This window comes from Panulirus ornatus, chromosome 52 (assembly GCF_036320965.1).
Source record: "Panulirus ornatus isolate Po-2019 chromosome 52, ASM3632096v1, whole genome shotgun sequence".
Classification (NCBI taxonomy): Eukaryota; Metazoa; Arthropoda; class Malacostraca; order Decapoda; family Palinuridae; genus Panulirus; species Panulirus ornatus.
Window position 1 is genome coordinate 13,829,751 of NC_092275.1, and position 12,855 is coordinate 13,842,605.

General features: G+C 40.6%; 1 protein-coding gene across 3 annotated transcripts in view; it reads right to left on the reverse strand.

The window, feature by feature from the left end:
* The window catches only part of LOC139765085 (ubiquitin carboxyl-terminal hydrolase 24-like), a 255,707-nt gene that overhangs the window by 157,581 nt on the left and 85,271 nt on the right, over positions 1-12,855 (reverse strand). For all 3 annotated transcript variants that reach the window (XM_071692247.1, XM_071692245.1, XM_071692246.1), the window contains 2 exons: positions 11,118-11,230; positions 5,734-5,911 (listed from right to left, as the gene is read on the reverse strand). In XM_071692247.1, the coding sequence (XP_071548348.1) occupies positions 5,734-5,911; positions 11,118-11,230 (291 nt within the window). The remainder of the gene's footprint in view (positions 1-5,733; positions 5,912-11,117; positions 11,231-12,855) is intronic.

A 12,855-nucleotide genomic window follows, 5' to 3' on the forward strand; every position in this document is an offset into this window, starting at 1 on the left:
CACGAAATAATGCCCGAAACCACAGCTCCCTTTCCACATCCAGGCCCCACACAACTTTCCATGGTTTACCCCAGACACTTCACAAGGTATATTTTTGAGGATTCACCCACTTCAACCATTATGAGACATGTCTGGCCAGCAGAACTCCATGATGCAGCATTTAGCATTTTTGACTGATGCACTCTGCCACATGATTACTGTGTCATCAACAGCAACTCAAGGGTGAGCTGTTTTAATAGCTGTTTCTTTCTGTAAACCTTGAAGCTTTGGAACTCTCTATGCTCTCATGTCTTTCCCAATAACTATAACCTAGCATATTTTAAAGGAAAGGTTTTTCGCTTCTTGCAAAATTCATACATACTTTTCCTAGTCACTTCTTACCTTTCATTAACTTCTCTATATTTCAATTAAGACCTGGCCTTACCTTGGACTTCTGTCTGTGACTGGAGCCTCAAACATAAACACAAAAAAGATCCTGAATGCAGCAGTCAGTCCACAATCAACTCATTGAGGTTGGTCGATAAAATGGGTAGCTGGCTTAAGATAGGTTATAAATGTATGAATAGGAAGAGAAGAGAGCGAATGGTTCCACGGGAAGGTTGATCTATGGTAGGCGTGTGTTATGTCACCAAAGCTGCTAAATTTGTTCATGTGTGGAGTGGTGAGGGAAGTAAATGCAAATCTTGGAGAGAGGGGGGTGAGCATGTAGTCTGTAGGGGTGACACAGTATGGAAAGTGAGGTAGCTGTTGTTTGCTGCTGACACAGTACTGGTGACATATTTGAATGAGATACTACATAAGGTGGTGACCAAGTTTGGAAGAGTGTGTGAAAGGAGGAAGTCAGGAAATGTGAATAAAAGCAGTTATTAGCTTTAGCATAGCAGGGTAGAGGGGCATGTTAGTTGGGTTGTGAGTCTGGATGGAGAAAATTTGGAGGAAGTGAAGTGTTTTAGATACCTGGGAGTGGACAGGGCAGCAAATGGAAGCAAGGAAGTGGAAGTGACTCATAGGGTGGGAGAGGTGGTGAAGGTTCTGACAGCATTGAAGGATGCGCGGAAAGAGATGTTATCTAGTTCTGACAGCATTGAAGAATGAGTGGAAAGTTTGATGGTATAGTAGTCCTAACAATGCTGTATGGGTGTGAGGCATCACTTAATAGATAGGGATGTGCGGAGGAGGATGGATGTGTTGGAATTGAAATGTTTGAGGACAATATGTGGTGTGAAGTGGTTTGATTGTGTAAGTAACAAAAGGGTTTGATAGAGGTGTGATAATAAAAAGAGCGTGGTTGAAAGAACTGAAGGTGTGCCAAATTTTTCGAATTATGGGGAGAATGAGAGAGAAGGGGTTAACAAAGAGGATATATGTTTTAGAAGTGGAGGGAACATGACATGGGGAGACCAACTTAACGATGGAGGGATGGAGTGAAAAAGATTCTGAATGACTAGGCCCTGATCATGCATGAGGGTGAGACGCATGCATTGGATACAGCGAATTGTAATGATGTGGTATATAGGGGTCAATGTGTTGTCAATGGACTGAACTATGACATGTGAAGCAGCTGGGGGACACCATGGAAAGGTCTCTAGGGCCTGGTTATGGAAAGGGGGATGTGGTTTCATCGCAGTGCATATGACAGCTAGAGGATGAATGTACGTGAATGTGGTCTTTCTTCATCTGTTCCTAGTTCTATATCATTAACACAGGAAATGGCAATCTTGTATGAAATAAATATAATATTTTTCATAAGTGATCGCCACCTCCCACATTAGCAAAGTAGCACCAGGAAACAGACAGAGAAAGAAACATCCACTAACATACACATTTATGTACATATATGCACATATACATACGTACAATCATACAAACATAAACATATACATACAAACATACATATATACATACATACATACATACACATATATAAACACATTTTTTTTTTTTTTTTTTTGCTTTGTCGCTGTCTCCCGCGTTTGCGAGGTAGTGCAAGGAAACAGACGAAATAAATGGCCCAACCCACCCCCATACACATGCCTTGATTCAATCCACTGACAGCACGTCAACCCCGGTATACCACATCGCTCCAATTCACTCTATTCTTTGCCCTCCTTTCACCCTCCTGCATGTTCAGGCCCCGATCACACAAAATCTTTTTCACTCCATCTTTCCACCTCCAATTTGGTCTCCCTCTTCTCCTCGTTCCCTCCACCTCCGACACATATATCCACTTGGTCAATCTTTCCTCACTCATTCTCTCCATGTGACCAAACCATTTCAAAACACCCTCTTCTGCTCTCTCAACCACGCTCTTTTTATTTCCACACATCTCTCTTACCCTTACGTTACTTACTCGATCAAACCACCTCACACCACACACTGTCCTCAAACATCTCATTTCCAGCACATCCATCCTCCTGCGCACAACTCTATCCATAGTCCATGCCTCGCAACCATACAACATTGTTGGAACCACTATTCCTTCAAACATACCCATTTTTGCTTTCCGAGATAATGTTCTCGACTTCCACACATTCTTCAAGGCTCCCAGAATTTTCGCCCCCTCCCCCACCCTATGAAGTGGTAGAGGATGTGTGGATCAGGTGTTTGCTTTGAAGAATGTATGTGAGAAATACTTAGAAAAGCAAATGGATTTGTATGTAGCATTTATGGATCTGGAGAAGGCATATGATAGAGTTGATAGAGATGCTCTGTGGAAGGTATTAAGAATATATGGTGTGGGAGGCAAGTTGTTAGAAGCAGTGAAAAGTTTTTATCGAGGATGTAAGGCATGTGTACGTGTAGGAAGAGAGGAAAGTGATTGGTTCTCAGTGAATGTAGGTTTGCGGCAGGGGTGTGTGATGTCTCCATGGTTGTTTAATTTGTTTATGGATGGGGTTGTTAGGGAGGTGAATGCAAGAGTTTTGGAAAGAGGGGCAAGTATGAAGTCTGTTGGGGATGAGAGAGCTTGGGAAGTGAGTCAGTTGTTGTTCGCTGATGATACAGCGCTGGTGGCTGATTCATGTGAGAAACTGCAGAAGCTGGTGACTGAGTTTGGTAAAGTGTGTGAAAGAAGAAAGTTAAGAGTAAATGTGAATAAGAGTAAGGTTATTAGGTACAGTAGGGTTGAGGGTCAATTCAATTGGGAGGTGAGTTTGAATGGAGAAAAACTGGAGGAAGTGAAGTGTTTTAGATATCTGGGAGTGGATCTGGCAGCAGATGGAACCATGGAAGCGGAAGTGGATCATAAACACATACATATACATATATAAATATGTGCATATTCATACTTGCTCACTTTCGTCCATTCCTGATGCCACCCTGCTCCACAGGAAACAGTACAAAATGCATGAAGGAAAGGAAAAAAGATAACATACATTCTCTTCTCCCCACACTTGGTCGCACCCTATGTCAGCGAGGTAGCACCAAGAAACAGATGAAGAAAGGGCACATCCGCTCACACTCAATTTTAACCTGTCATGTGTAATGCACCAAAACATAAGCTCCCTATCTACATCCAGGACCCACAGACCTTTCTATGGTTTCAGTTTCGAGGTTTTCGAGGCTCTGTAGGGTTGTTTTATGGTACTGTAGTTGATATGGAATGAGCAAAAGTATGCCCTAATGGTAGTTGAAATGAGATAATGAATTTCTGAAGTTAAGAAGAAAAATTACAAAAAAAATTGGGCTTGATTTGAGCTTCACTGGTATTTGTAAATCCAAATGTTGAAGATGTAAAGGTTACTGAAAGAAAGAGAGGAGAAAGATGGAACATTTTCCCAAAACTTTGGCATAGGGGTGTGGCATCAGGGCCTCATCTCCAAGCTCCCCTCTTTTGGCTTCCCTCCCTCATACCTAAATGCTTCTCTGGTCAATCCATCTCTGTAGTTGTTGGCATATAAGCCTCTCTCCTTTCTCTATCAAAAGTGGTGTTCTTCAAGGTCAAATCTGTTCTGCTCCCGACACTTTTTCTACTTTTTATCAACAATTTCCTTTCTTCTACACATTGCCAAATGCACTCATATGCTGATGACTCAACATTCCTCCACATCCTTCAAATCTGCTCCTTCTCTCACTCAATCTGCACCCTGTCTCAGCACAGCTTCTTCAATAAAATCTGTAGATATGACATCTCAGTGGGGTAGATGAAATCTGGTCAAGTTTAATGCCTCTAAGACCTAGTTTCTGCCCATATCTATCAAAAATTCCTCAACTTTACTCTCTCCTTTGAAGAATCTGTAATTCCACATCTTGGCTCAGTGAACATACTTGTTATCAATGTAACATCCCCATCATCTTGGAAAACTCACATTACAGTAATTGCAAAGTCTGCCTCTAAGAAACAGTTGCTCCATTTATACAAAGGGCTGATCCATCTTAGCTTGGAGTTTTGTTCTCACATCTAGCCCTGCATCCTTACCAGACAGAGGAGAATCAACTTTCCCAAGCTAACTTCAAAACATGACACACCCTACGCCACAATACTGGTTCACTTTCCCCCTTCTATAGGTATTATTCTAGTTTTTGCTCCTAAGAGCTGGCTGCTTGTGTGCCTCCACCATTAGCTAGATCACGTAATATTCAGCAAGCTACTACATCACATGATTCCTATGTGACCATCAGCAACCTAAGGGTAGGCCTCTTAATAACGATTTCTTTCCCTACACCTTGAAGTTTGGAACACTCTACCCTCTCATAATTTTCCTATTAAGAATTACTTGACACTTTTATAAAAGACAGGTTTGTCACTTCCTCAAAAATCTGAAAGTACTTTTCCTGGTCTCTTCTTTATTCCCTTTCATTAACCTCTTTATAAGTCAATTCAGGACCAGCCTGGATGTAGGCTTTTGTCCATGACTGTAGCCTTAAAAAAAGAAAAAAAAAATGTAACGGGCAGTACTATTTCAGCTACTCTCCATACATGAAGTTGGAAGAAGAGACTGCTAAGCTCATGATGCAGGTCCTGGTCTTAGAGGATGGAACATAAGCATGGAACGTAGGCCAACTTTCCACAGGAGCTGTGGCCAAACAATAACTTAACACAAATACAGAGATGCATCATCAAAGGAGATGGAAGGGATAATTGAAGAGAGGTCATAGCAGAGGAGTTGATATGATGGAAGGCTTTTGATTCCACTCTGACTGAAAGAAAAGTGGAGGAGGAACCATCCTAGATATACAAGCAATTCTTCATACTGGGGTATATAACACACATAAGGATATGGAACAGTTTCTAATAATAGAATACCTGCAGGACTTAAACAACCCCAACTTTTGGAAAGCATACATTATGATTTATATTGTGTAGAGTAGGTGAAGAGTCACATTTGCCCACTTGCTTTCCAATGCTTTGATTTGATAAAAGTGATTTGGTTTGACTGGGAGATGAAATACCATCTTACTTTTTTAATAACATGGCTGTAGGTCTCCTGTGATGATTTCTCACATGACATGCTGTTCTAAATGAGGGAAAATGTGAATCATACATACAAGAGAGGGACAGAATGGAATCCATAAAGATATGAAAAGCATATCAGTTGCACAAAATTTGGGGTTTACTGAAAAATTCAGATACTGTAAAGCACAGAAAGTGTTTATCTATTATCTTACTGTCAACTGAAACAAACTGGAATTCAACAGACAGGGTACATTATAATAATGGCAGTCAATTACATATCAAAAACTGCTAAGAAAACATCAATTCTGTTCATGCAGCCAACTAATCAGTCCACTAACCTCCAGGTTAACATCCATCTTGCTGGAATCACATGTAACATGGAGTACAACTGGTGTGCCAGTAAAAGATGCACCATGTGGAGGAAGAGATCTGGGTCCTGGGTGCTGCTCCTCAATGGTGCTAACATAGCGCTCTGCTAACACCAACACACGTCTTATGTGTTGGATGCAGCTATTTCTGAAAAGCAAACAAAAATGTAGGTCTTAGATATAACTGAAGGTGATGAATCAGGCAATGGTTTACTTACAAATGCTTCCAAACAAACACTAAGTATGTAACATATGAGAAGAAAGGCCAGTGTCAAGATGCAGTTTCTGCATAAAACTAAGGTACATAAAACTAAGTTGGAGGTATTCTATGATCACCTTAAATATATAAAAAGGGCACTGATAGACCATCAAACCTTGTTCATCTCTTTCCTTGTATGAATTACCAAGAACTGTTGTATACAAAATCAATATCTTAAAAGTAAAGTGGTTTCATTGCATTCTCAACATAAGTATTTGTGCCTACATACATTTGTAGTCAACAGTTATTAAAGAAGGCAGTGGTCAATTATCATAAAACATTTTCACCCTGACTCTGGTCTACATCTCACATTCTTTTACTACTGGGGGTTCCTAAACTTTTGAATCTGTCATCCCCATCACAGATTTACTGAGCTTTCATTGACATCCAATCATACATTCAGTAAATAATATCTCTTTTTTTCATGCTTGATGGCCATTTCTCATGTTAGTGAGGTAGCATCAAGAACAGAAGAAGAAAGGCTACATCCACTCCCTAGATGTCATGTGTTATGCAATGAAACCAAAGCTCTCTCTCCACAAACATGCCCCACAAAATTTTCAATGATTTACCTCAGAAGTTTCACATACTCTGATTCAGTCCATTGACAGTAAATCAACCCCAGTATTCCACATCATTTCGATTCACTCTATGCCATGGACACCTACCACCCTCCTGATGTCCAGGCCTCAATTGCTCAAAATCTTTTTGACTCCATCCTTCCATTTCCAATTTGGTCTTCCCATTCTCTTTGTTCCTCAACTTCTGAAACACATATCATTTTTGTCAACCTATTCTGACTCAATCTCTCCCTATGCCCAAACCATATCAGTACACCCTCTTCAGTTCTCTCAACCTCACTCTATTCATTACCAAACCTCTCTCTTACCACTTCATTACTTACTCGAACAAAAATCATGATCATAAATATGTACGTTCATTTTTTTTCATGCTTGATCGCAGTTTCCCACATTAGTTAGGTAGTGCCAGGAACAGATGAAGAAAGGTCACCTCTACATACATCCATTCCCTAACTTTCATGCAGTGTAATGCAATGAAACCACAAACTTTTCCATGATTTACTCCAGACATTCACATGCCCTGGTTCAGTCCACTGACAGCATCTTGACCCCGTATACCATACTATTCCAATTCACTATATCTCATGCACGCCTTTCACCCTCCTGCATGGTCAGGCCCCAACTGCTGAAAATCCTTTTCACTCCATACTTACTTCTCCAATTTGGTCTCCCTGTTCCCCTTGTTCCCTCCACGTCTGACACATATATCCTTACTGTCAACCATTCCTCACTCATTCTCTACATATGTCAAAACCATTTCAGCACATCCTCTTTTGCTCTCTCAACCACACTCATATCATTATCATAAATCTCTCTTACCCTTTCAACACTTACTCAACTGAATTGCCTTACCCCACATATCATCCTCAAACATTTCATTTCCAACACATTCACCCTCCTACAAACAGCATTATCTATAGCCCACACTTTGCATCCATATAATATTGTTGGGGATACTATTCTTTTAAACATACCCATTATTGCCCTCCCATATAAAGAACTCTCTCCACAAATTCTTCAGAGCTCCCAGAACCTTTGCCTTTTTCTACACCCTATGACACTTCCACTTCCATAGTTCGATTCACTGCCAAGTCCACTCCCATATATCTGAACACTGCACTACCTTCAATTTTTCTCCATTCAAACTCTCACCACAATTAACCTATCCCATAACCCTAATGAACCTAGCCTAGCTTTTATTCATACTCTTAACTTTCTTTTTTCATACACTCTCCTAACAACCTTGCTTTTATTCACACTCACCCTTAACTTTCTCTTTTCATACACTCTTCCAAACTCAGTCACTAACTTCTGCGGTCTCTCACTCGAATCTGCTACTTGCACTGTATCATCAGCAAACAACAACTGTCTCCCTTCTCAGGGCCTCCCATCTCCCACAGACTGCATACTCAACTCTCTCTCCAAGACTCCTGCATTTACCGCCCTCACCACTCTATCAGTAAAAGCATTAAACAACCATGAAAACATCACACCGCTGCCGCACACCAACCTTAACTTACAACCATTCACACTCCTCTCTTCCTCCCTATACACAAGCCTTACTACCTTGATAAAAACTGACTGCTCCTAGCAGCTTTCTTCCCATACCATATATTATTAAGACCTTCCATAAAGCTTCTCTATCAACCATGTCATATCCCTTCTCCAGATCCATAAATGCCACATACAAATCCATCTGTCTTTTAAATACTTCTGACATACATTATTTAAAGCAAACACCTGATCCACTCATCCTCTACTACTTCTGAAACCACAATGCTTCTCCCTAATTTGATCCTTTTTACATGCCTTCACCATCTCAATCAATAACCTCCCATACAACTTACAAGCTAAACTTAACAAACTTACACCTCTGTAGTTTGAACACTCACCTTTATACAATGGCACCACATATGCATTTTTGCCAATCCTCAGGCACCCCATAATGATCCATACAGACACTGAATATCCTCAGCAACCAATAAACAACACAATTACCCTCTTTCTTAATAAATTGAACTGTAATACCATCGACTTCAGCCGCTTTCCCACATTTCATCTTGTGCAAGGCTTTCACCACCTATTCTTTCTTAAACAAGCCACTTCCCATGACTCTCTCACCTTGCATGTCATCCTGACCAAAACATCCAACATCTGCCACTTTACCATTAAACAACTTTAACAATCCTTCAAAATGGTCACTCCATCTCCTCACTTCATCACTACCTGTTATCAGTTTCTCCTTTTGCCCCCTTCGCCAATGTTCTCATTTGTTCTCTTATTTTTCACACATTATTTACCACCTACCAAAACATCTTTTTTTAATTATCATTTTTTTTTATTATACTTTGTCGCTGTCTCCTGCGTTAGCGAGGTAGTGCAAGGAAACAGACGAAAGAATGGACCAACCCACACACATACACATGTATATACATACACGTCCACACACAGCACATATACATACCTATACATCTCAACGTATACACATATATACACACACAGATATATACATATATACACACGTACATAATTCATACTGTCTGCCCCTATTCATTCCCGTTGCCACCCCGCCACACATGAAATGACAACCCCTTTCCCCCATATGTGCGCGAGGTAGGGCTAGGAAAAGACAACAAAGGCCACATTCATTCACACTCAGTCTCTAGCTGTCATGTATAATGCACCGAAACCACAGCTCCCTTTCCACATCCAGGTCCCATAAAACTTTCCATGGTTTACCCCAGATGCTTCACATGCCTTGGTTCAATCCATTGACAGCACGTCAACCCCAGTATACCACATCGTTCCAATTCACTCTATTCCTTGCACGCCTTTCACCCTCCTGCATGTTCAGGCCTTAATCACCCAAAATCTTTTTCACTCCATCCTTCCACCTCCAATTTGCTCTCCCACTTCTCTTCGTTCCCTACACCTCTGATACATATATCCTCTTTGTCAATCTTTCCTCACTCACAAATATAACATTTTTTTTTTTTCTTGCTTTGTCGCTGTCTCCCGCGTTTGCAAGGTAGCGCAAGGAAACAGACGAAAGAAATGGCCCAACCCACCCCCATACACATGTATATACATACGTCCACACACGCAAATATACATACCTACACAGCTTTCCATGGTTTACCCCAGACGCTTCACATGCCCTGATTCAATCCACTGACAGCACGTCAACCCCGGTATACCACATCGATCCAATTCACTCTATTCCTTGCCCTCCTTTCACCCTCCTGCATGTTCAGGCCCCGATCACACAAAATCTTTTTCACTCCATCTTTCCACCTCCAATTTGGTCTCCCATTCCCTCCACCTCCGACACATATATCCTCTTGGTCAATCTTTCCTCATTCATTCTCTCCATGTGCCTAAACCATTTCAAAACACCCTCTTCTGCTCTCTCAACCACGCTCTTTTTATTTCCACACATCTCTCTTACCCTTACGTTACTTACTCGATCAAACCACCTCACACCACACATTGTCCTCAAACATCTCATTTCCAGCACATCCATCCTCCTGCGCACAACTCTATCCATAGCCCACGCCTCGCAACCATACAACATTGTTGGAACCACTATTCCTTCAAACATACCCATTTTTGCTTTCCGAGATAATGTTCTCGACTTCCACACATTCTTCAAGGCTCCCAGGATTTTCGCCCCCTCCCCCACCCTATGATCCACTTCCGCTTCCATGGTTCCATCCGCTGCCAGATCCACTCCCAGATATCTAAAACACTTTACTTCCTCCAGTTTTTCTCCATTCAAACTTACCTCCCAATTGACTTGACCCTCAACCCTACTGTACCTAATAACCTTGCTCTTATTCACATTTACTCTTAACTTTCTTCTTTCACACACTTTACCAAACTCAGTCACCAGCTTCTGCACTTTCTCACATGAATCAGCCACCAGCGCTGTATCATCAGCGAACAACAACTGACTCAATTCCCAAGCTCTCTCATCCCCAACAGACTTCATACTTGCCCCTCTTTCCAAAACTCTTGCATTCACCTCCCTAACAACCCCATCCATAAACAAATTAAACAACCATGGAGACATCACACACCCCTGCTGCAAACCTACATTCACTGAGAACCAATCACTTTCCTCTCTTCCTACATACTCACGTAAAATAAAAACTTATATTATCAAACATGATATATGTTCCATTGTAAGGAACAGATACCATACTGCAATCAACAACATTTAAACAAAAAAATTACATGAATCTCTCACAGAGACTGCTCGAGAAATAGTGTGGTTAAGACTCTTGAAATCTGTAAACTGAAAACTAAATAACAGAGTTCATTCAGCCAAAAATATGAACAAAATGGTTAAGATATTACACTTATCAAAGTTAGGACCTGAACCATAAAAACAACTTTCAGGAAAATATGTGAAGCAGTGCTGGCTTTGGGATCAAAGAGAATAAAATAATACAATGAGTTAAATCATCATGCATATGTGACTATGGGAAAAATTTTCTTTTAGATGTACTTACCTTGTTGATGAAGGAAGTCCTCCAAGATCTGATACTGCCATAGCTGTCAATGTTTTTGTGGCTGTGGAGACAACAGCACCAATTGCAGTTTCATTAACATGCAACAATGACTTCTGGAAAAAAGTTAAATCCACTTATTATCAAACTGGATGATCATATTTCTTGAAGGATGGTAGTCTCAAGCAATATTATAAAATTTCCTACTCTAAGACACAATGAACACAACTAAAAGCATGCCTATGATAACACTGGTCAAGAAAGATTTTGTCTCATGGAAAAAAAATTTTTCTAATGCATTTTTGCACACTGAATCCAAACGTGTTTTCAGAAGTTCTCTATCACCCAAAGTTTTTTGTTCCTGTATTCTCACATTTCATTACATACAAAATATATATACCAGTGTTCCACAGAGCATTTGAAACAAAAACTTTAACAAACACAGCTATTTTCATTGTTTGTGAAGTGCAACAGCTTTTTGATAGAACAAGCCTACATAAAAGAGTCACCAGGGGCCTGCAGAAACACGACTGCAAATGATGGGACATTCAAACAGAGCCCCCTCCTTAGTAGCAGTTCTCAGTCAGTTGCAAGCTAGAACTCAATGTGTAAACAGTCTTTTCCACTCTGTTGACAGATTGTACTTTCGTGTACTCAAGTGCTGAGATGATACCCTATCAACCATTATAATGCTGAGAAACTGTGTAAGTAGTTTGAATTCTTTCTGGTACACCTGCAGTGAACTGATGTTCATCCCGGAAAAAGCATTCTTTCACAACTCTCTTAAAAAATGCTACGAGCAGTACTTTGATTGTAAACTGGGTGACCAGGATAAAAGTTGGGGCCCCCCCATATTTGTTGTGTCACACATGTCAGGCTTCTCACAGGATGGGTAAAAGGTTCATGCCATATGCTTTTGCCATTCCTGTGGTTTGGAGAGAAACCAAAGATCATGCTTCAGATTGACACTTCTGCCTGACAAATATAAATGGCATAACATCAAAATCTAAGCATATTGTTAAATACCCTAATTCACCATCTCCTATGAGGCCAGTACCTCACAGTCAGGAATTACCTGTGCCAGAACCTCCAATGACCATGACACTGAGTGACAACAAGTCTGGTGATGAGAAAGAAGACCAACAAGAGGGCAATACGGATCCAACATTTGAAGCAAGCTGTTCTTCAAGTGACTCACATTTGCTGAGTCAAGGAGATCTTGATGATCTCATCTGCAATTCAAATTTGTCTAAGAAGCAAGCCCAACTTTTGGTTCCAGGTTAAAGGGCTGGAATCTTCTCCAGAATGAAACTAAAGTTTGTTTTTATCATGATTGCCATGTGATTTTCAAAGAATTTTTCTCCCTTGAAGATGGTCTGGTGTTTTACAAATATGTTTGTTCTGTTGTGGAGGCACTTGGCCACAAATATAACACAGATGAGTGGAACTTGTCCATTGACTCATCAAAAGTAAGCTTGAAAGTGGTTCTACTCCACAACAGAAATAAGTTCCTCTTCAATCCTCTGGCTCAAGCAGCTAACATGAAGGAATCATATGATAACAAGAAGCTTCTTTTGGAAGAAATTAAGTATGGGGACTTTAAGTGGAATGTATGTTGTGACCTAAAGATTAAGGCACTTTTACTAAGAATGCATCTTAATCACACAAAGCTCTGTTGTCTCCTAAGTGAGTGGGACAGCCGTGACAAGGAAAATCCTTATGTGAAGAAAGTGTGGCCAAA